Here is a 26,313-nt window from a genome sequence, read left to right as displayed (position 1 = left end):
AATTTTAATATATGAACATTATCGTGTGGTAAATACGTAAGATAGATTTTTTTGATGTTTTATAAACACCAAATTCGAAAAAAGTGACAAAAATTCAGTGCGAACATTCTCGCATGAATATTTACATAAACGAGGTGTAGATTCATCAAAATGTTTGAAAGTGTAGTAGGTGTTTAATTATATTTTAAATATTGCCGGTTTTTTTATCTTACCATAACAGGCGTCATAGTGTGCGCAGTTATTTCACAAGCTTATCAAATTGTTCTTAATTTTTATTAGCAATGGAGGTGGAGCTTCCTTTTAAAACAGAGTACGCCAAATCTGGTAGAGCAAGTTGCAAAGGATGTAAAGGTAATATAAGTCAAGGATCACTTAGGATTGCTGCAATGATCCAGGTAAGAAATTTATTCATTGGTATAAATTGTATCCTAACAGTTATTTAACAGTCGGCTTTCCATGATGGGAAATCTCCAAACTGGTTTCACGCGAGCTGTTTTTTTAAAAAACAAAGGCCGCAATCAGTGGGTGATATAGAAAATTTTGAAAATCTACGATTTGAAGATCAAGAGCTTATACGTAAACGAATTGGTATGAACTACAAAAAGTAAATGCAAATAATTTCTAAAAAACATATTTTATAGAGGAGTCAGTGTCCGTCGTCGAAGCAAAAGGTTCTACAAAAAAAGGTGGTAAAAAACGTTCAAATGGAGAAGTAGAAGTTTTGAAAGATTTTGGTGTAGAACACGCTAAGTCTGGCAGAGCTATGTGTCGTGGTTGTGAGCAAAAAATAACGAAAGGCCAGATAAGGGTTAAAAAAACTGTTTATGATACGGAAGTTGGAATGAAATATGGTGGTCAAGCACTGTGGCATCATTTAGAATGTTTTGCTTCGTTACGTGCGGACTTAGGTTGGTTTGCTAGTGGTGAGCAACTTCCTGGTTTTAAAGCATTAGAAGCTGATGCAAAAGATGAAGTTAAGAAAATATTACCGTAAGTGTAATGAATGTTTAAAAATATTTGACGTTTTATTTAAAAGAAGTAATAGCAACAGAGTCACAAAATTTTTCACTTTGGTATTTTCTTTATTTTAAATGCAATATGTAAAACTGTGAAGGAACACTACTTTATTATTCCTTATTGCAATCCCAGGTTTCTAAAACTTTATTAATCAAATCTTAATTAAAATTACATCTTTGTCCTATTTTATTTATACTCATTCATATTTATAAGCTAAGAACTTACAGCGATGACTAATATAGTCGTATGCTAAGCGTTGTATATTTATTTAATGCTGAAATAACCGTAACGCTAAAAATGTTTTATTATTATTAATATTAGGAATTCATGCCGAACTGGAATTAACTAAGATATAACGTTATTTTAAATTCTATACGAAAAAAAATCATATCATATTCGTTCCTACCATTCTTTATAGGCTTCGGAGATTTGTATGGAATGCCAGAGTAACGGTAGACATTTCGTTGATATTTTACACACTACACATTAAATTGTAAGCACTAAAAAGCCTTTTATAAGGCGACAAGTACTTGTTTATTTATTGTAAGTATTATAAAATATTATATTGTCCAAAAGCGAACAATAAGTGTAGAAAGGCGAGTAGTAAATTAAAAAATTTATTCTCAACATAAATCAACTAAGGATAAATTTTACTAAAAACTTAACTGAACTAAGAGTAAATGAATTTATTATTTTTAATAAATACGTTACCCGTTATTTTGATAGCCAGTGAAAAACTGCGATCTAACGCTTTAAATTTAATTTCTTACAAACTCTGAAGTATTTTATGAGTGATTAGTACAAGTCTTATAGTATATTCCACATATTAACGCAGTAGAAAGTTAAAACTGATTTATTGTTTTTTGTAACAAATATTTTCTATTACTATTACTTTGTGATAATTATACTTTGTATTTAAAATATTTATGTACTATAAACCAAGTTTATTTAAAAATACTTTCAGTACTATTAAATCCGAAAATGCTTCAGTACCAAAAAAAGCCAAAGTGGAACCACAAGATGCTGAGGATGAAATAATTGAGCAAAATTTAATTAAATCAATAAAGAATCAAACAAAAACTCTGTTTGAATTCCGTGATAACATTAAAGACTTAATGAGCAAAAATGATAAAATTGAACTATTACAACGTAACAAACAAGATCCAGTTCAAGGCGATTCTGAAAAGTTATTAGATCAGTTGGCAGATATGTTAACATTTGGCGTTATATCGTCATGTCCGGAATGTAAAGGTTCCCAATTGTTATTTCAGAAATCTGGTTATTTTTGTAATGGTCAATTAACTGAATGGACAAAATGCGCACATTTTATTAAGGAGCCTAAACGTACGGCTTGCAAAATTCCCAGAGAATTCAAAAAAACTTATCCTTTTCTTAGTAAGGTAAAAAAAGAACCACAAATTCGTGCAATCCGATATGTACCACCAAGTTCGTCTACTATTGCTAAAAATGTTCCTGCTAAAAAAGATGATGAATCAAATGGGTAAGGGTAAATACAAAAAGTATTTATATTACTTTGATATAGTTGCTTTATTATAATTTTAGACCTAAAGTTAAACGCGAAAAGCCTCCGCTATACAATTTGCGTTTTGCTCATATTGGCTTGTCAGAACAATTTGAAAATTTAAAACAGCGTATATCTAAACTTGGTGGATCTTGTGACACTAAAATTAATGAAAAAGTCATAGCCATTTTTTCAACTGAAAAAGAAGTGGAGAAGCTGTCTAGCCGTATGTTAAAGGCAAAAGAGCTTGGAATTCATATTATACCTTTGAAATATCTGGATTCAGTAGAAGGAAGTAATGCTATCAGTAACATAACAAGTATGAGCCTTTGTGATTGGGGTACAGATCCCTCAACAAGAGTTTCACAAGAAGAGTATAAGAGCGGAAAAAGTATATATACTAAATCTGTGCCTAAATCTATTACATTAAAGTTAAAAGACGGCATGGCGGTTGATCCAGACAGTAGCCTGCAAGATATTGCACATGTATATATAAAAGGAAAAGATAAATACAACGTAGTGTTATGCATGACAGATATACAAAAAAATAAAAATTCGTTTTATAAGTTGCAACTACTGGAGAGTGATTATAAAAATAAGTAATACTTTTTTTTAAACTGTTTTTTTTAAATTGTTTTCGAATAACAATATTACTTCTGCTCAGATTCTGGGTATTTCGATCTTGGGGTCGTATTGGAACAACAATAGGTAATCATAAGTTGGAAAACTATGGAACCGTATTTGAAGCAATTAATGCGTTTGAACAAATTTATCTTGAACGAACCGGAAATGAATTTAAGGATAGAGACAATTTTGTTAAGGTAAGCATAAATATTTTTGAATATATATTTCCTTACTTTGTATTTTAAATTTAGAACAATTTAATATTGATTTACCTTGCCCTGTGTTGCATACATTTCTTATTCTTATGTATTATAAGTTATATTTTATGTAATGTGTTATATTTTATTTAAGATGGCTGGACGTTACTATCCTCTCGACATAGACTACGATGATAAGAGTGGAGTTGACTTATCTGCTGAACATGATATAAAGTCGAAACTTGATCCATCTATTCAGAATATTATAAAACTTATGTTTGATATAAATACGATGAAACGAACAATGATGGAATTTAATTTAGACATGGAAAAAATGCCACTAGGCAAACTTAGTCAAAAACAAATACAATCTGCTTATGCTGTTTTATCTGAAATTTCAGATCTTATTAAAAAAGATGCTATTCAAACAGCCTTTATAGATGCTACTAATCGCTTTTATACATTAATTCCACACAATTTTGGAGTTCAGAAACCACCGCTACTAAATACAAATGAAGAAATCACCACGTTGCTTCAAATGCTTGATTCATTAATGGAAATTGAATGTGCTTATAATTTAATTAAATCCGAAGAGAACATAAAGGAAGATATGAATCCAATAGATAAACATTATGAACAGTTAAAAACAAAACTAGAACCTTTAGATAAAACTAGTAAGGAATATGAAATGTTAGAAAATTATGTCAAAAATACTCATGCCGATACGCATAAGATGTATGAACTTGAAATAATTGATATATTTAAAGTCGCTAGACAGGGAGAATCTCGTCGATACAAACCATTTAAAAAACTCCACAATCGAAAATTGTTATGGCACGGTTCACGTCTTACCAATTTTGCTGGTATATTGTCTCATGGATTGAAAATAGCACCGCCGGAAGCGCCTGCTACCGGTTACATGTTCGGTAAAGGAATTTATTTTGCGGACATGGTTTCAAAATCAGCTAATTATTGCTTTACCAGCACGCAAAATAATACTGGTCTCATGATTCTGTCAGAAGTTGCTTTAGGAGATATGCTGGAATGTACTTCAGCAAATTTCATAAAAACTTTACCTAATAATAAGCATAGTTGCTTTGGTCGTGGCCGTACAATGCCTAATCCGAAGGAATCATATTTCCGAGAAGATGGTGTCGAAATACCGTTTGGAAAACCTACAACTAATAACAAACTAATGTCATCATTGTTGTACAACGAGTATATCGTATACGATATTGCTCAGGTAAATATTCAGTATTTGTTTCATATGAACTTCAATTACAAGGTGTAATATGCTGAATATATTCGGGCTATAGAATTATAAAACTTTATTATATATAACTACTTTTTTATATTATATTATATTTATCAGACTATGTTTATTAAAAGTTACTTTCCTTATAATTGTTATCAAATATATCTCTTTATCATTACTAAAATCGTTTTTTGTCTATTTAGCAGCATATGTCTAAATATTAATTTATTATTAGCAGGGCCATGCGTGATTGTTATTTATTAATAAATTGTAATGTTTTTGCTTAAATGATAGTTTAATGTTTTTATCTAGTGAACAAATTTCTCGGCCGTAATTATGCATGTGAAAAAGCAGTACTATTTCATATTATTGGATGTACTGAATATTCAGACGGTTTCTGATTTTTCTATTTAAATTTGTTACAAAAAAGTTAATTTTTTAAATTCTAAATCCATGCCTGGTCAATATTACCTTTTCTCCCAAGATTTTTTGTGGTTGAGTACTAGTTTATTCACTAAAATTTTTAAGTCACATGTCATTTCATTTAATTCTGACTAATATGTTTTCGGACAAGTATTTCAAGGCTTATTACAGTAAGCCTCGTAAGGTTATCGTTATCTGGAGTATATGGCCACGTCATATAATGGATTTATTTATACTCAGGTTTTTGTCGATCATTTCGGTGGTCAAGTGTGATTCATGTCATCAATGTTTTTCTTGTCTTTAAATTGTTTATACCACTTTTAATTATTTTTTTGTCGCATAGTTTGATCACCTAAAGCCTACTGTAAGAATCTTTAAATTACGTCAGCAATATCTGCTAATGTAACTTTGTAGTTCACAAAACACATGCGTAATTATAAGACAAATGCAGATATTGACATGAAATTGGACACAGATGCCCAATTGATGTTTAATTTTGATTACTGTAGTATATACATGTTTCTATATGAAACATAAACAAGTTATGTGAGTATGCAAAAACTTCTCGAATAAGACGATACCCGACAAACTCTTTTCTTTTGATTTTATACCTATTTTTACTATTAAAATTATTTTTAGCAATAGTGTTCATTAAGCAACGTGTTTGTGGAAATAGAATAAAACAAGTAATGCACTATAACGAACAATATATTTGCATTGAATGTATGGTATAGATGATTGTTAAATAAACATCAGATCAATTGCTGAAACTGGAAGTTTCACTTTAATGTATTTGAAAAATTTTGCATAATGAATTAGGCATAAGAAACCGACATAAATACGTGATGGTTTTATTATCAATTAGAACGGTTAAACCAAAGTAACTAAACTGGATGTAGAACTACTTCTGCTCTTCTAAAACAAAGATAGAATATCTACCAATTTATGCAACATTCCCGATCGCTAGAATGTGATCCACTTTGTTTAAAATAACGATTTTAAATACGTAAACCCGTCATTCTATTAACGAATATATATATCGTTTATAACCATTTTCTTAAACACCGCTAAATGTTTATTTGTGATACAACATAATATGTTGGCAATGATTATAAAAAAAATTATTATGAATGATAGTAATTTGGAAAAAAATTATATCACACAATAAAAATTCTTCATTAGTCCAATTTTTATTTTATTAAATATAGTATGATATATAACTAAATAGAATAATAATATGTTCGTATTTTTTACGATGTTAATACAATAAATAATAATAAATAACTTAAAAAGTAGAAATTCATATATTTACAATATTTAAAATAAAAAATTCATAGGTTCAATTTTCCTAAACTAAGCGGCACGTTCATCATATGATGATATTGCTTGAATAATATATTCAAAGAGGTCATCAAGATCTAAAAGAAAAAGAATTTAAAAGTTTTTATTTTATTATAATAAATAGATCAATTATACAAAATTTGACAATTCTATACATTTAGGCTGGTTCTAGTATGTTCGTGTTTTATAAGATTTAACACCTTAATGCTCTTAACTTAATTTTTACTTTTGTGTTGTTAAATGTATGTTAAAAGGTCTCTCCGTGATTGCTCTAAACTAAGCAGCATTTGACTAATCTATCTACGGTACAGCACACAGATGGATATCCAAATGGCGCCATGTTCAGTAGAGCCCTTCCTGCAAGATGCATCCGCCAATCTCTTTCTTCTTACAATAGATATATCAATACCTTTCGCAATGGAGTTACCATTAATGAAGTCGAATATAAACGTGGACATGTCCCCGCTTAACATTTCTCAAGAATGACTATTCTTCTGTCCAGCAACAACTATCTTAGCTCAATAAAAATCAGAATATAGCCATGTGCTAAACACTTATTACGCATAAATACGCATATTCCCAATGTGTGCTCAAACTGCAGTTCTACCCCCATGACGCCGTCAATATTCTCATACTCAACTACACACAAACCTCCGTCCGATCAGCCTTAGGACCTACCCTATTGAAGTGTCCAGGTTTCTCTGCCTTGATCTAGCTAGATTTCAATTTAATCCCCACTCATCCCAATCCACCTTCAATTCTTAAATAAAACTAATTTTTTGCGCTGTTATGTGACAATTGATGAAACATGGATCCCACTTCACTCAGAAAATAAAACGGTAGTCCACAATATTGACAGCCACCGGTGAAAGTTTTCTAAAACAATCAAAGGCATTAGCTGGTAAGGTAAGGCATACATATTTTTGGATACGCATGGCATAAATTATTAATAGTATATTTAAATAACGGGATCACGAAAATACAACACGAAATGAAGAAAAAAACTGTTCCATCAAGACAATGCTAAAGGGGTAAACATATTTTTTAAATGAAGAAGTTATCGCCGAAACAAACACATATTTTGAGATCAAAGATAAATCTTTCTGCGAAAAAGATATCGAAATGTTAGATAAATTGTGGAATGGTTGTATGCTCTTTAAGGAAATTATATTAATTAATAAGATCGCATTTTATCAAAACACATTTTTATAACATAGTTTCAGGACTTTTCAGTCGGTCTATATAGTATATAGATATATAGTACATACCTTGCGTTGTTATCATATCTAATTTGCTCTTGGTATCGTTTATAACCTAAGTTCCTTTTTTTGCTATATTTTCCATTTAATTTTTTGGCATAGAATCTACTGTTTTGGAAGAAAACTCTTAAAGTGATTTTGTTCACACGGTTTTCCAATGCAAAGTATTATTTCATCAACATAAAAACTAACCAACTACTTTACCAATAAACAGACAAAACAGACCGGTATAGTTAAATTGATTCGATTTATTTGAATGGTGTCTAAAATGTATTTGACTGCGTTTATATAATTATAAAATGTTGTATTTATTGCAACAAACGATTTATTTAAGCTAAATTAAAAATAATATATTTTTGTAGTTGATCTTGTCGTTTTTAATAATAATTGTCTAATATACATTGATAAATCGTATAATTTTCTAACTTACCTTTGTTAGTTTTAATTCCTCTACTCTCCATTGAACCTTCATCAATTGTTGATTCATCGTGAAAAATACCTTTTAATTTCGGTAAAATTAAGAGCAGACATATAACAGCAATAAATTTAACAATCTTTTTAAATATCAATAATTTTAATATGATTTTTCCAATTGTTAAAAGATTTAGTTTAGTTGATATTTTATCAAAAATAAGATGGCCTTTAGAATAATGAGTTTGATAAGGGAAAGGTGGTGGTGGTGGTGGTGGACCATATGGAATATTATTTGGTGGACCATATGAATAACCTGGAGTTTGTGATGGTAAATAATTATTATTCGGAGGTGGATTATACGAATAACCTTCATCACTTCTTCCTGAAAAAATAAACGTAAAAAGGTGTTCTTAGTTATTTTTGAAGTTAAATTTTTTTCTTAGTGTAAGCGTAGAAATAATTTACATAAAACATAACATAATCTACATAACATGTTATAATCACTGAATGTTTTCTTACGTCTTAAAATATTCTTAGAGGTTGTAGTAGTAGCATTATAAAATTTCACTTGCAGAGAAAAAAATTATGTTTAATGATTTCAAAACAATGATTTAAAATGGTATATTAGTAAGGTTTGATAGTAACATGCCTTTCTGATTTCAAATGAAAGTTAAGTAGATAAGTCACGACAAATTAAAAGCCTCGTTCCTCAAATAGTAACACGTCATGAAAATTTCGATGTTGTTTGTAAAACATTAAGTAAATGAATTGTTTTTTTATATAATGATTTAAGATAGCTGCAGTATGTTAATGAATGTTTTGTATTGTTAATTGTTTAGATTTATGTATTTTTATGTAGACAAACTTTATTACGTACGTAATATCAGAAACCGATAATTTTTACTTCGCCGTTCAGCTAAATTTTACAAGAAAAGTTAACAAAATGTGAAATTTACTCTTAATAAAAATCCATCTGATAGTGTTTGACAACTTTTTCTACCTTCAATTGTTACTTATCTCTTATTCAAAAATGTTGTGTTTTACAGAAACAATACACATTAAGATAAACATTGAACCTGCCATAACTTTTGAAAGACATTTGTTTTGATATACGATATAATTTGTGGAGTAAAAATGAAATTTAATAATATTGTGATTACACTATATGTTAAATATTAAATTTGACATAATGTAAGAATTTGATAGTTAAATTCAGATAAAGGCAATGGAGCAAATGGATAAAGATCTATTGTTAATAAGTAAAGCCCATCGTATCATGGGTGGAATTGTATTTTTGATGCATTAACTTTTTTTAAACTATGCAAAATTAATCAAAAACATAATATACATATTTGAATATTCGCTGGGTTGGTCATGTCATGAGTGTTTGAAGAAGTAATAGGCGGAAGAAGGCGTAGAGATAGACATTATTTCCGGTGGAATGATCAAGTTGAGGGAGCATTAATTGCGCTTGATGTACGAGACTAGAGGAGGCACATACGCAGCAGAGGCTCCTTTGAAGACATGCTGCGTTAGGCCGAAACTCGGTAACAGGTTATTATGACCAAATAGGTAAGCAAGTAAGTATTTATATGATAAACTATTATATTAAGTTTATACTTTTATGCTCATACACAACCGAATATTACAACAAAAATAAGAATAGACTATATACTCATAATGTCAACCATAAGATGTCAGTTCATAACAGAAATCGCAAAAACCGCTTATGGATTTACCTCTTTATTTTAAATCATATTAATTACGAAGTTAAGACTTTCACTTCACTCGTTTACATAGTATCACTTTTAATGTGAAGAAATAAATTATGTTAGTGTTCCTTGTATGTTTTTCTACTAAGATTGAACTATTAACAAATATCACGATACCATGTCATATAATAAGTTCATGGAGAAAAGAAAAGAAAAGTCAACTAAAGAAGAGAATAGAATATATGAAGGAAATAGCGTTAGTTTTAAAATTTATCTTACTTTAATAAACTTAAAACGTTGATTTTTAAAAATTTATAAACAAACTTTGTGCCAGGTGCAAAAGGCTATATATTCAGTGTCATAACTAAGATCCTAATGAAATAATAAAACTGTAATAATAATGTATTCGTAATAATTTTAGAAAAAAAGAACCCTAACATGAGAACATGGATAAGTGAGACAAATTAGCAATTAAAAAGTGACTGATTAAATAGACAATAAATAAAAATAAAATTAATAAAATTTATTTTGACTATGTGCCTGGATAATAAAAAACGGTTTACCAAAAAAGCAATCAAGCCGGAAATTGTTGCATCATCATCATAATACATATTCGAACAACGAAATTAGTCTCGTTGCACAATGTATACGACACACATTAGTTTTAAAACAACAACAACTTAAATTATACTTTAATATGGGATATACTATTTACAAAAAACATGCTAGTAAGATGTTAAATTTAATTGAAAACCTATATGACAATTCCTAATGCGCTATTAAATATATAATCAATATTAAATATTCAATCAATACTTTGGAATCATTATAACCAAAAAACTAGAGCAAAGGAAGATATTCCGATAATCAATAAAAATAACCTCTATTTTATTCAATATAAAAAGATATGAAACTGCATCCACCCACTATATCACTATTATAAAACATCGTGTTGGATGGGTCATAGTTTCAGATAATTAAATACCAAAATTACCAAACCAGTAAATTTATATGCAACTCAGTGTGTTTGAAGAATAATGACAAACCAATTTTAATATATTTTTCCTATAATTATCGTCAGGACACTTAAAAAGATAACGATTGTATTATCAATAATATATGTAAAATTTGGAACTCCTAGCTTATTTGCATCTACAATAATATGTATACCACTATACCACTTATGAATCACTGCAGTTATAACAGTAAAAGAGTCACTACAGGAATAGTTACTTTTATGGCTGCATAAACAATTAGTGGCTATTTTCTTTAATTATTATAACAGTATATCAATAAAATATTTAGACACTATAACAGTATATCAATAAAATATTTAGATACACAAATTAATAAAGGACGGTAATGAAGCTAAACTTATAGACAAAATTTATTACAAAGCTTTTTCAAATTTATTAAATAAATCCAGTGATCTCAAATTCAAATGAAACCGCAAGTTCGGTTATTTTATATTGCCAAGTAACAATCATTTTGTGTATTGACACAATTAGAAAGGCATTAATAAATTTAGCTTATTCATAACTTTTCGTATATCCTAAAAAGGGCAGGACTTTTAAAGAATTGTTGACACTTTTAAAAATAATATGTTATTTAAGGATCGAAGGTATGAAATTTTTTTGGTGAAGAAATAATATTTGAACTGAATGTTTATAAAAAACCATTACGTTTGTAGTCCAAACAAATTATATGTGGGCAATAAACTAATTTAAAAGACATTGAAATATTTCCTAAGACCACTGATGATAAGTACTTGGCAATGCTCGAAACAGCGTTGTATGGTTAGTCAAATTTCAATAAATTAAATAAATTTTTGTCCTTGTCTTTTCTTTGCTATTCGAATCCGTCGCGTCGAATCGGACGAGTCTCTCTCGGCAAGAAAAAATTAACGTTAATAAGTTAAAATATTTGAAAAATTATTTGAATAATCTAAATTATTTATTATAACTTACATACAACACACAACCGTTGAGTTTAACACTCAAATAAAAAATTAATTAGAAAAGAAACACAATCACAACAATGTTCAAAATAACGATTATTTATAACATTTAATAATCTAATTACATATAAATATTTAAATTAATATTTATAAATTAAAATATAATTATTGTCAATAACACAAATGGTGTTTTATTTTAATATAGATAAGGAATATTTGTGTTATTGTCGACCTCAAGAGTTTTCGTAAGTTTGTTTTTTATATAATATAAGTTATTATATAAAAATATAAATTTAAAAACACGACCTAAAGCCCGACAAAAGTTTAAACACATAAATAAGGAATACATTTTATAGATTCAATTATTTAAATCTTAAGAATTAGTTGTACTTATTTAAAGAATCATATGATTATTTCATTTGATTTCATTATTTATTAAGTGATCACATAATTTAAAAAGATCATTTCAACTTCGTGATATATTTAAACAAAAAGTTCTTCAAACCTGCGGCTAATGTGTGAAAACTTTTAAAATCGTCAGCACTGATATCCTGTGCAAAAGCCGCATGACCGCCGTATATTATACTTAGTGGTAACGCGCACATTAGAAAAAAATATTTTATTTTAAACATTTTTCTTCACAAAATGTTTTACTTAATTCAGAAGTTTAACTGACACAGAAATTGTTTTTTAATCTGACTTCTATATAAAAGCTTTGAGCTTCGGTTAATTTTATATGCGTTGGTAAACTACTTGAAATTGTGTCTGTTGAAATAAGTTTTTTTACAAATGCCCAATAGAAATATCTATTGCTGATGAATTTACAGGTGTTTATGTAAATATTCATATCAATTTTAAAATTCGTAAACATAATATAATATACCAAATATATATAAAACAAGTATTATTTTTGTTATATTTTAATTGTTTTTGATTAAAATTACCGTACGTGGTACATATTCCAATTGGGGTTTAATATGTGTCTGATTTGATACTGACGATAATGTACTTCAATGTATGTTTAAAATTCAATGCTTTAAAAATATGTATTACTTTTACATTATTAATAAATTTGTCACGTCCTAACTTTCGATAACACAATTTTCTATAACGGTGTTGTATAAAAATATATACAAATAAGCATTACACTAAAAGTTTTATAGCACTTTGCATTTAAATTTTTTATTTTGTAAAATGTAATAATTGCTAAGTTTTTCTTTTATGTAACAAATAGTATTAACTGACCTGACCATTGGTTTCGCCATCGGAAAAATTGAGGTCATATTCATACAATATAAGAATTTTTAATTTTTGTATAAATGATCTACTTACTTAATCTCTTCTACTTGGGTCTTGGCCTGTTTAGTCTTATTCCTGAAATAATAATGACCTTTTGGTCATTACTTAACTAAATGTAATATTAAATGATCGGTTATAATATGGTACTTCACCTCAGAACATGTTATTGTAATTGAATTTATGGGGTCACTAAATTCACCGACTGATTAATATGGAATGACATATCTTATAGTAAAAAAATTTCTGCCTATAATATTGTAGCAGATCTATCATTACGTCAAGTATAGAATTGTAATGCCAGATTGTTCAACATCCTTTGTACTCGAGCTCAAAACCCCCCAATTTTCAAGTTGATTTTTGGTCTAATTTCAATTAGTAGCTTTGATATTAACTTTCTCCATAACGACGTTAATTGAAGGCAAAATCGATGAAACAATATACGATGTACGATCAAAGACTAAACAACATTAAATACTGTGGATAACAAAAGTAGTGACTCATATGACTCACCTTCTTTTGTTGTTGTTGTAGCCAAAAGCCAACCTGAAAAAGTTGGATAGACACTGCACAATGGTGAGATGGTGGAACTGATACGGTACAACGTAGGAATAAAGAAGAGAAAATAAGATGAAGGTATTTTGCCAACCTAACGGGACAGAATCACAAGCTAATTTGTGTCATTTCCTGTGAACTAAAACTGTATTTGGAGTACACATTTGATATAAATTTATTTAAGCGTTTAGCATTTGGCTATATCCTGAGCTTATTTATACAAAGAGAGTTTATGGTGCACACGAGTGACTTCTTACATCCCCAGAGGCATCAGATGCAGACCTATTGGGAAATTTATTATGATCTCGAATAAGATACTGCTTCGATATAAAGGGTGGAAAATGCCTGGGTACGGAATCAACTTCACATATGTTATCTCTGATATGGTAGCAGTCGGTGTAATCATGATATCAAGAAAGAGATTTGTAATCAAGAATTGTTTTGAAATTGGAGGCGATTAACATGTGATATGATTGAGCCCTTTTTGTAGATTTACTCGGCTTCACAGATGAAATACACATCCATTTACAATTCCACATATTCAACATATATCCTTTTCGAAATTTCTTTAGATTTTTCCCACAACTTCGATGCAGAATAACAACGAATGTATTCCAAGTTCAATGCAAAACTAATATATCATTTTGATTGGATGCAATAACTCTCGCTATGTATGCATGGACACTCTGGCAACACATATGAAATTACAAAAAACTAATATATATTGTTATTCATTCCACATACAATAATAAATAAATACATAATCAAAATATATCAATAGCATTAAAATACATTATTTTGTTATTATCTGTATATTTATGATTTTAGTTAATACAAATTTATCTTAGAAAATCCTTTCACTTTTGTAAATCAAATTTTTACAGAATTAACTAAATCGAATGGAACATCATTAGGTTTCTATTCTCTTCTGAACTTTAAATTCTGTCTTTGATCATTTTAATAACTTACATAGTTTAAATTAAATTTGTATCAACACAATGTTTGACCTGCAATTCGAACACATACTTTTTTATATAAACAATAAATATTAATTTAAGTTCAATTGCGTTACACTTTGAAATAGTTAATAAAAAAATAAGTTCCACAAAGATAAAGGAATTGAAATTGTTACGTATTATTTATTTAATACAAAGAAATTATTTATTAAATATTCTACGAGCATTCTTCTTGACTTTTTCTAACGCATCGAGCAACTTTTTTCTTAAATTCTGGATATGACTCTCTCCACTCTTTAGCAGCATCTACATTTGCTGGGGATTCATCATTTGGATCCGCTAACATAGATATTACAGATATCAAAATTGTTTCAACTGTGTGAACTGGAAGCCAGCGTTCAGACGCCTTCTCATAACCCCATTTATCATCACCTGGTTCATGCAATATTGAAATACACACATCACCGTTTTTTTCAATGTTTGGATGCCAAATTTCTGTTACAAACTTCATCTTGGGAGGTCGAAGTGGATATTCTTTGGGGAAATAAAGTTGTGCCTTAAAAAACCCACCTTCACTGTAAGAAAAAAAATGTTAATAAGTATATGCATATATATTAATTCATTAAAAAAACCTAAAAAATATGTATTATACGAAATAACAAATTATAATGATTATATATAATGATTAGATATATATGATTATATATATTTCACAAAAGAAAAATACGTCTAAAAAGCAAAAAAAAAAAGGATTCATAATTTTAGTTACTGAGTGTGCAACCGAAGGAAATCGCTGTTGGTACGTCATTTCGGCTAACCACAAGTCTAAAGAGTTGCTTCATCTTCACAACTACAATAAGAAGTCTCTTAACATAACAGAGCTGAGGTTTTTGAGGTTATTTAATGGTTCACCATGGCTTATATTCCTATCTGAGGATGGGTATATTTGAAAAGATGGAATATAGCCTCTGTGACTGTAATTTGGCTAGGAGATAATATCAAGACGAAATTTTCTAGTCCCATCTGATATAAGGAATATTCTTTATATTTTTGTCTTAATTGTAATAACTAAGTGTTTGAAAATTATTTCTATATCGCTAACGCTCTGTGCTTAAAATTCATTTAAAGTAATTTACACGTAAAAATAAAAATAAAAGATAAAGCTATGTTATATGTAATTCTGCTTCTCACGTTTCTCAGAATCAGTACAACCCTATAATATGCTACGATAATGTTAATGATGGCCCGTTAACTTATTAATCGGACACTAATAAGCTTATATTTCTGGAGTATTTGCATTTGGTGATAAATTACAAAATGGAATAAAAAAATTTTAATACCTTACTGCAGTCGATCAACTGCAATAAACATTAGTGTAACTAAATTATCATTTAATAATTTTTGATAATATTTAAATAGTAAAGTTTTAATTCTACTAGTTTACGGTCAAAAATTTTGTGTGCCATTTTCCCAATATTGGCGAAATTTCATTATTTTGGGTTTATTCGCAATAGCTTTTTATATATTTCTTTGTGTGTAAAACCAAGAACACTAAATACAAGAGGACTGAGCTTTAAAAAATTTGTCTCCAAAAACATTAGATTGATCAAGAGGAACATTTTGTGTTTGTTCTTTATTTTTGCTTTTGCTTGTGAATTTGATTTACCTCCAGCTCAAAAAAGCCCCGGATTTTGTAAAACACACAAATTTAAATTCTATTCCAAATTATTTTATCTCCTTCAAAATATGCTCCTTCTGAAGCAATACACATATGCCAACGCTTAACCCAATCTTCCATACACTTTTCGTAGGCCCGTGCAGGTATGGCTTTTAGTTCCTTCGGCGAATTCTTTTTTTACCGATTCAATCGACTCAAAATGCTTACCACGAAGGGGAAATTTGAGTTTCGGGAACAGGAAAAAGTCTCACGGCGCCAGATCTGCCGAATATGGCGCCTGAGCGATGAGAGTGGTGCCGTGATTGGTCAAAAAATCGCGTACAACAAGAATTTTCCATAGTAAAAATCGCTAAATGCACTTGAGGTAGTCTCACATTAACAGTTGCTGTAACAAACTAATTGACAGATGGCGTTCAAATTTGTACCATATGTCAAGAAAGGGTGTGCGAACATAACAAAAAAAAATTTTTGAAAAAGGTCTATTACTTAAGGAGTAGTTAACAAAAAACAAAATCCGAATACTTTTTGGGCAGAAGTTAAAATGTATGCATTTTTAGCTGAAAAGAAAGAGTAAGAGAATTTTGAAAATTTCAATATTTATGTTTGTCTAATTATTTTGTAGCATCTGATTGCGGTATTGCTACATTGTTTTATTTGACTTGTGAACAAGTGTCTCTTCTTAAAATAAAACTGATGTAATATATTTAGTTTCATTTACCTTGATATGCCAATGTTTTAAGCAAATAACGATGTTGTCAATGAGGACTTGTAGAAGTTTCTAAAAGGTCATCTGCAGTTTTGAAAATTGCAGTGTCATCCGGTAAAAAGTAGATAGGGGATTAGACACACACTACCTTCTGAAACTTTATACACGATTGAATATAATGAGGAAATCTCATTTTCATTTTTTATACAATATCGTCATTATTAGAAATATGATTTTAGGTTAGTATGGTTTTAGGACAGAAAGTTATGACACCAAATCATAACCGATCAAACCTAGAAATATTTAAAAAATGCTGCCGGGCAGTATTCTTTTCGGTCGAATGCAGTTTGTATTTTTTCAAAAATTCTGTAAATCTGCTCAATCGTAGAATGATGTCATCTCAACCCAAACAGATGATTTGAAATTATTTGACTCATCTCAATTATCGAAATAAGAAATAGTAGAAATAATATAATCAAATGTCTTTCAGAAAATGGAGAGAAAATTAATTTGTGGACATGTGTTAACATCTTCACCTGGTTCTTTTGGTTTTAGTATTATATATTTTGATTTCCTTTGAATCAAAAAGGTGGTGAGTAATAAATGTTATCGCTTTTGAGTTTTTAAAATTTTTTGTTATTATGCCAGTAAGGTCTGCAGAAATATTGGGTTTTTCAATAGGATTTTTATCCCAAGTACTGTCAGGTTTTTTAAGTGGAGTTGTGCTACTAACTTTTTTGTTGAGTATGTGTGATGGCTTTAAGCTGTATGCATTTATTCTATATGCAGTCAAAGAAGCATTTTTAATTCTTTGGTTACCTTTAGAAAATCTGATTCAATGCCAAATTTTCTAGCTTGACATTTATCCTTCAATTTTCGGTGATATACTTGTTATAATTTATTTCTTTTATAATGTAAGATTGAAGGGTTAAACTGGTCTCCCAGCTGCTTCTTGTACGAATATAATTAGATAATCAATCGCTCATTAATTGTACGTTGACTTTGTGTGGTAACCACAATTCCATGGTTCAAAGTTAATAATGATCAATTTCCTAATATTGTACATCACATTGAATGCATTTTTGTATACATATAATTTTTAGAGGGTACATGTCTGTTTTCGTCACACTATTTATATCAAGAAGGGTATACTTTGCGTATAATGAGCTACAATAATTTTCTATGTAATTAATTTCATACTTGCGATGTTCAGCGAAATAGTAAGTTTTCTTCATCACTGCTAGCAAGTAGGCAATAACACAATAGCGAAAGCAAAGATGCAACGCTTGATTTGAAAGTTCTGTACCTGAACCATGAAAATTTTTAATATCTCAAATATAAATAAATTATTCAATGAGAAACTTTGATTTGTCATAAGCACATTATGAATTACTGACACTATGTTATCAATTATTTGATAAAAAACATTTTAGCAAACTTAGTATTATTAAAGGTTTTATTAAAACATAAATTATATGTGAATTGATTGAATTAAAGACAATACTATATTAAATTAAAAAGCTGCTCTGCTCTTACTTACAATAGTTATAAATTTTTCACTCTGCACAATTTTATTAATGCGCCCAAATTTACTCGTCTGGGTTATTGAATGCTTAACCAGGATATTTCGTCAATGTAGAAAACAATATTCTTTATATTAGAATGTTTGTATGCGATGTGATTATTGTTAGTCAATTGTACGGAAACCAAATGCTTATTGTTATAAAGATTACGACGGAAACACAAATATATCAGAATAAAAAAATTAAATATAAAACTACCTAAAATTAGATATTAGGGGTATTCAGGCAACTGATTAGTTGCTTAGTAGTTGATTACAACAAAAATTTGCACACAAAAATGAAACTAAACAGAGAATCAACTATTTCGGTGATTCTCAGATTAGTACAAATTTGATTAATAGTGCTGCCAGTACCAGTACTTAAAATGAACTTTAGTATAGAAATTTGTTAGCTGTCTCTCTCAGATGTTTGAATTATGTGTAAACAATTTTGCAAACACAAATATGTTTCACTTTTGCTGTTGATGCGAGTGCTGCCAAGGCATTTACACACAACAAACTAATCAGATTACGCATTTTGGGTCGTTCAAGCAACTGATTAACATCAAAATGCTAAATTTTTTTTATATGAAGTTTTTGAATCAACTAAGCAACTAATCAGTTGCCTGAATACCCCTATTGTTTCAATGTTTTGTAATATACAATACTTAAATACGTAATATTCAAAATTTTTGTTAATACAATAATAATTTTGATTCATACATTTAAGTTTAAATTCAAAATAAATTCGTTTCAAAAGAAATTTATTTGAAAGTTTTGTTGTTTTGAAAAAAACATTTATTTTTGAGAAAATGTGAAAATTCAGTATAACTTTCGAAATTTTCATCCATTTTTTATGTTTTAAAATGTTCATATTGAAACCATCATTGAATAAAAAAAAAATTTTCATTATATTTATGGATATTTTCAACTCCAAAAAGTTAAAAAAAAAACGCAAAAGAAAAGTTTTTCAGCTACACATATTCAACTTTATCACATAAAATGTTTAAGTCACGTTTCCATAATGTACTTAAAAGTGTTCGTATTAGTTTAGGCTTTCATTTAATATATATTACTCTATACGGCTATAGAGTCTCCGAATATCGGAGACACACTACACAAGAGAAAAAAACCATTAAAATTCTTGAAAAATAAGTTCTTAATTTAATTATTTGTAAACTAAATGATATCTAAATTAAATTATTATATGTATAATTTCGCAAAAATATGAAGGGCACCAACTACTTTTGTACAAGTTTTTCTTAAGAAATTACAACAGCTAAGCCAGTTCACAATGAATTTCTACTGCGAATAAAAAAACTCAAACTCATCGATTTAAACATTTACTAATCGAAGAAGAATTGAAAATATGAATACAGACATATATTTATCATTTTTCAAAGAACCGAAAACCGAGTTACATTGCTTGCGAATTTTGTCTTGTGTGACCGTACGAAATTATTTACGACAGACTTACTAACACCGCGTTATCAAATCTCAAAATGGTTACAGACTCCTCGGGGAGATATGCAGATCTGAGGTCAATTATTGCTTAGTCTAATGAAGTGATAAACAATAATCCAGTCAAGGCGCAAAGAGGGGTTTTGAAAAAACCTCGCAGTTAATAGAGAGTAAAAGTGCTCTGGTGCACTGACTTAAGTAGCCTCAACATAATATGGCAGTAGTTAAAGTTGCTGAGAATTATTCACGCGATGTATTTTCTCTCTCGTGCTACCATTTGATTAAACAAAATAATTTGTTTCAAATTCATTTGTTCATGCGAAATCGTAGGTAAAAATGTCAAATTAGACCTGTTTATTATTTTGATGTAATTTTAATTTAATAAATGGAAATTAATTTGAAAACTTGTTATACTGTTAGATTTTCTAAGATTGTGACTTGTTAATTTCATTAGTTATTAACATTTAGAACTATATAGAGTTAAATTTTTATTTATTTCTTGAGTTTAGCTTGTGGTAATTTTTTTTATATTAAATTTATTACATATAAAATGTCATCTTTATAAAAATTATATTTTAAACTTTATATAAAACTTTTATTTTGGTGTATTCAAAAAATATTCTTTACCTTGTTCTAGTTCGCCACAAAATTTAATATTAAATATTCTGTTAAATATATGTACATTGTCAGCAGTGTCCATGCTGCTTTCAAAACAAACCAAAACTATCTATTCGGAAGCAATGTAACCGATAGATGCGTTTGTACAAAAAAAAAATAAATGCTCATGCAAAACAAAATTCCTATGCAATGTAATCGCAGCTTAAGTGTTATATATTTTTATTATGCACAAAAATGTTTTAGCAATTCTTTATTTATTGTAAAATTCTTCTTTAATCTATTAAAATATTGTTTCATTTGTTCAATATAAATTTAAACTTACTATAATGTATCAGGTGGTCCGATTATAAGCACTTCCCAACGAAATATATCATTTTCATCAATAAGACCAGCCGAAAAGCCTTCAACTGGATTTTTGTTTAGTTCTACAAAAAAAAATATATATTATAAGTATAACAAAAATTATTAATATATTTTTTATTGTTTTAAAAATCTTTAAAATAAACATGAAAAAAAAATTGGATGGTAAATCGCTATATAATATATATGCACAGAGAATAGATAGGCAATACACAGAAGAAACGAAGATTTGGTATGATTTGCAATTGATTTCAAAACTAGTTGTACTTAGAGGCAATTTTACTGAATTTTATTTATTTTTAAAATTATGATTTATTTGTACTTTCAGAAATATCGCAGAGCCGCCGTTTTTAAGCCCAGAAAACTTTTTGTGTAACATGATTTTTAAAGCGGTTCGCGCGCAAATAAGTATTGTGTCGAGCGGACATAAACTAAATATTAGAAGTATTAAAGTAATAGAAGGAATTTTATACTTTTAGAAAGTTTATTAAATTATTTATACTTTATTAAATTAAAGTATTATTTAAATTATTTATACTTTATACATGTTTATAACTTTTTGCATAAGTTGATTTTGAGATCATTTATTATTTAGAATTATTTTTTTAAATAATATTTTTTTTTCATAACTTGTATCTCAACTTAATGGGATAGAAATGAAGAAGAGATTTAGAAATTTCAATAATTATTGTAAACTACTTTCTCAGTGAGTGTATTTTCCAGTTTCGACACCCAGAAACTAAAACTTGCTTTCATCCAAAGAACGCTCCAACAAAAGATTTACACGTACCGGAAAATTATCATTAAAACAAAAGTTTATCTTTAGCGTATTAACCTCATTAAAAATTATAAAAATGATGTTTGAAGCCTTTGAAATTATTGTATTAAACATTTCCAAGACCACTGATGATGGGTATTTGGCAATACTCGAAACAGCTGTATGGTCAGCCAAAAATTCAATTAATTAAAATAATATAAAAAATAAAAATTTTTGTTGTTGTATTTCACTATAGTTCAAAAAACCTCTTTAGGAAATATAACAAGTTTGCTATTAAAAATAATAGTCACTTTCGTCTAGAAAATTTGACGTTAAATTACAACTTATTTCAAAAAATGTAATAATGCACACAAAAAAAATATTTACCAAAAGAAGTATTTAGTTAATAATATGCAAATAACAAATATTTTTCGAACATATAATTTTATTTTATTTAGAAAAATCTATAGCTATATGACACGTTGTAACACTGATTCGAAAACTATAGAATTTATGCTTGCTTAAAAGTTCTGAAACACAAGTTGTACCAATAACATAAAAACATTAAAACTCTTTAAAAATAACTACTCTTTCAATTCCATATACTTTATAAATAAGCATATTTGCACAATAATTTATCTTGGCTATAAATGGTTAAAATGTCGACTTAATCCATAATTACAATTTTTGTTATCGTATCATATTATCTACTAAACCGCATCTATTATTGTTCAAATCTAATCGATTAGATGTAGTTAATGCATTTTAGGAACCTTAAAAATTCGCTAATATCTATTTTTGCTAGTATTCCAAAATGATTGAAAAACAAATTTGCTATACTCCATTAACAAAGAGCAGGAAATACACAAAGATAATAAAAATAGTTTTCTCTAATTTTAACTAGTTTTAAGCGCGGTGCAGTCTATCATTTTTAAATGTCATTCAAATTGCGCTCAAATTTATTCTAGCGACTGAACTCGAACATGCTCACAGTTAAGATTTGTTAGTCAAGCAAAATTTTTAATTAGTAAGTGTGTTTGCGCACACTGTTACTACAATAGTAAACAAGCAAAAATATGCTCTTGACTGACAGAATTCAAATTTTTAGTGACAAACTATCATTCCCAACATGTTGGCGAGAAGCTGATTGTTGTGCTCACCAAAATTGGTAAGCATGCTAGCATAGTGGTTAGGTGTCATTGAAAGGTGCAATTTTGGTCACAGTCATAGCATTTTCTGTCTTGATTGACAGTCAAAACTGCAAGTCTGCACCGGGCTTCACATACGATAGACAATATTAAATGGTTTCGCATTTTTGAAGTTTAGACCTATATTATGCAGAGTGTCACAGGCACGTCAAAATCAAAATTGTTGCTTTCAATGCAAATTAAAAAACAGAGTGAGAGAAAAAAACAAATGTCGATTTAAATTCAGTCATGAGAGCCGAGGCTGTCTGTGTCTCGTCACTCAGTCGAAGTCGTGTTGTATGTATGTATATATAATTTAGGCATAACCAAAGAGTACAAAAGTAATAGTAAAAATACTAAATTCATAAAATGATGTGACATTCTGCATAACATGCATATTCGTCATAGCCCAAATGAGCAAATTTTGATATGCCCATAAGACTCTACATAACATAGGCTTTAACTCTTCAAAAATCTAACTTCTAGTCTATAAAAATAATATTAATTGATTTATATGAGTAAACTGTGATAAAATATCACTTTATACTTCATTAAAAATTGAATATAAAAAAATTGTGATTTCATATATAATTAACTATATCCTATACATAATTAATTGGTAAGTAAATCTTAAAAAGAGAAATTGTTGCATATAATCACGTACGACATATGTTTACATAAGCAATTACTAATTTTGATAAACAATCATAATTAAACATATTTACTAAAATTTCAGTATATAACACTTCTTATTCACAATTTAATTCATTTTTTATATTGCTAATCTCATATTAGGTTTGTTGTTCATAATCCAAACGGCAAATCTTGTCTTTTAGTTTTATCTCATACTCGTCTTTGTTCTGATAGAAGCCAAATGTTACTTTGTTCAGTTCTTTCACTATGTATTGCATTGAAATAACATATATAGGAACTTTTTATTTTTTTATTCTAAAATATTATAAAAATGAAGTACCAGCGAAAATTACAAAATCTAATTTTTTAATATAATAAATATTTGAACGATAATGTGTCTTATTAAATCAGCGAATGTATTTTATTTGATTTTTGTAATATTTAAAACAACCTATTGAAATCTACTATAAATGTAAATAGAACACCGTATTTTATCTTACATTAAAACATGCGAACGATAAACTGATTTAAGAATATTATACAACACAGAATCTTTCCAGGCTTTTGTGACTTAAGATGTGCAGATTTATTATAAGTTTAAGGAGCACTTTTCTTTTATCGAAATTTATAATTTTACACATATGCAAAATACAGCCCTAATATTTACAGCAAATATATATATTCCGATAATATATTATTGATATACACAAATGGAGATTTCATATATATGTACATAATAAATTTGGATTTCATATTGTATAAAACGTATATATTAACACACATAATCAAACAATATATATTTATTTGCCCATTTATGAACTAATTTATAGTATACATAGAAATATATTTATATTCATATATTTAAAAGCAAAAAAAAAAATTTTGAACAATTTGCAAATTACATTTAATAACAAAAACCAAATTTAATAGTAATTAAATTGCACATTTTAATAAGGTACGTCTGCTATTTGGCGTACTACTCATAGACGATAAATTACCTGCTAATTGCTTTTTTAAAAGTAGAGATGATTGTAACTCCGACATCCTGCAAATTACTTTCAATTTTTTATAGTAAAATGTTCGTCACTCTTTTTCTTGTTTCTTCTTTATTTCAGTTCGACGGGAGCAAACGCACACCGAATATATATTTAAAGCCGCAAACGAGGACAATTTTTTAGCATCATTGACAGTTAAGGAGCATTGCCAAGTATAAATATTACTTATGAGTAATCGATTACAAAAATTTCATTCAAACTTCATACATAAATTGCTAAATGAATTTAGAATGGCCAGCGTCATAAAACTGCAGTTAATAAAACCCATACATATTACATTATCATTTTAATTATAAAGGTCATTTTCTAGTCAAAACTTTAAATAATTCGGACGTATTTCTTTGTGGCAAGTTTTTCACATTGTCAGTCAGTCTTAAAATTTTATTTATGATTGTAAAATATTATCTTAGTACCGCTTTTAAAGTCGTAACTTAAGTCTCAAAACTGAATTAGAGATCTTTCAAGCTACACTATTGATTAAAAAACGAATGCGTAATAAATGCCAAAAAATTACTGTTACAGATTAACCGAAACACGACTGATAGAACATTTACACTGTCTCTCTTTCAAACGGGTTTGCTCATTATAGCCACTTATGAGAAAGATTATTATTAAATCAGCTTATTCAAGGCGAAAAATATTGAATGCAACCTTTAAAAATAAATTACCCACAAGAGAAAAGACCAAAATTTGAAATATGTGTTATATGTTTTATATGTAATATGTAAACAAAAAATAGTTGAGCTGGAAACAAAGGCATTGAGTAAGTAAGTATTAAATAAAATCAATTGATTTCTAAAAAATAAAACTTTTATTAATAATTATATGTTATTGGTATATAAGATATATATAAATGATATCAATCATACAGTTAATTTTTTTTTGTGATATATTATTAAGCGAAGTTTATAAAAGTTTTATCAGCTGCACAAATGAGCTCATTATAATATGAACGCTCACTCATTAACATAAATGAGCAAGTGCGTAAATGAAACAGTGTGAATGTACTGTAGTATATCTGCATATTTATTATATTATCAACAAACAAAATAATTATTTGATGATTGTAATATAATGATATGTTATATGGTACCGGCACATGCCAAGAGCAGAGACCTGCATTTTGCGATGGTCACACACTTGGCATGAGAAGAAGTTCAAAAGAAAATTAATTTGATTCTTATGTGTTGCGCAAATGAAATTCGTAAAATACTTTAACTTGCATTGGAATTTGATTTAACCCGAATTATTATATAATAATATAATTTCATTTTTTAAATAAAATAAAATGCATAATTAGCATTTTAATATGAAAAATATTAGGAGAACATAATATTCAGGTAAGTTAGTGTTTAGATTAGAATAAGTATAAATACTGTAAAATTTTAATAAACAAATTCAGATTCAACCTAACCCTTGAGTCTCATTAATTATATTACTGAAGTTGCATAGTTGCAACAAAATTATATTCGCCTCGTTGCGAACAATAAAGGCGCTTCGCTGCGCTGGGGAAATACATATACTACCTTATCCTAAAAACTACTTTACATGGCGATCCAATAAAAATCCTGAGAACCTTTGATGTTATGATTACCTCAAATTTTAATACGAACGAAAATTAGAATTATTAAATATGCTTTAGAAGGCTAATGTATTCTTTGTCGGTCATTAAAATTTTTGATTCAAGTCATTTAAAATTTCAAGGATAATATATATATGCGTTATAGAAGCACATTCAGATAATCACCCTAGGAAAAAAAATAATGAAC

The 26,313-nt window shown here is 28.4% G+C and overlaps 3 protein-coding genes across 3 annotated transcripts; 1 reads left to right on the top strand and 2 right to left on the bottom strand.

Annotated features, from left to right (window-relative positions):
- Positions 1 to 94: 94 nt before the first annotated feature.
- Positions 95 to 4,748, top strand: LOC119678859 (poly [ADP-ribose] polymerase). The gene is made up of 7 exons (XM_038090938.1): positions 95 to 395; positions 447 to 588; positions 642 to 990; positions 1,982 to 2,518; positions 2,581 to 3,138; positions 3,204 to 3,360; positions 3,515 to 4,748. The coding sequence occupies exons 1-7, from the start codon at positions 282 to 284 to the stop codon at positions 4,649 to 4,651; spliced, it is 2,994 nt and encodes a 997-aa protein (XP_037946866.1). The 5' UTR covers positions 95 to 281; the 3' UTR covers positions 4,652 to 4,748.
- A 1,627-nt stretch (positions 4,749 to 6,375) lies between these two features.
- Positions 6,376 to 12,326, bottom strand: LOC119676025. Its single transcript, XM_038087248.1, has 3 exons — positions 12,227 to 12,326; positions 8,069 to 8,434; positions 6,376 to 6,456 (listed from the first exon to the last, which is right to left on the bottom strand). Exons 1-3 carry the CDS (start codon positions 12,324 to 12,326, stop codon positions 6,392 to 6,394), a joined length of 531 nt encoding a protein of 176 aa, XP_037943176.1. The 3' UTR covers positions 6,376 to 6,391.
- A 2,365-nt stretch (positions 12,327 to 14,691) lies between these two features.
- Positions 14,692 to 24,701, bottom strand: LOC119683171 (ubiquitin-conjugating enzyme E2 G1). Its single transcript, XM_038096790.1, has 3 exons — positions 24,488 to 24,701; positions 20,875 to 20,977; positions 14,692 to 15,103 (listed from the first exon to the last, which is right to left on the bottom strand). Exons 1-3 carry the CDS (start codon positions 24,531 to 24,533, stop codon positions 14,746 to 14,748), a joined length of 507 nt encoding a protein of 168 aa, XP_037952718.1. The 5' UTR covers positions 24,534 to 24,701; the 3' UTR covers positions 14,692 to 14,745.
- Positions 24,702 to 26,313: the final 1,612 nt, after the last annotated feature.

The sequence above is a fragment of the Teleopsis dalmanni genome, chromosome 2 (assembly GCF_002237135.1).
Source record: "Teleopsis dalmanni isolate 2A chromosome 2, ASM223713v2, whole genome shotgun sequence".
NCBI lineage: Eukaryota > Metazoa > Arthropoda > Insecta > Diptera > Diopsidae > Teleopsis > Teleopsis dalmanni.
This window is presented reverse-complemented; position numbering and strand designations above follow the sequence as displayed.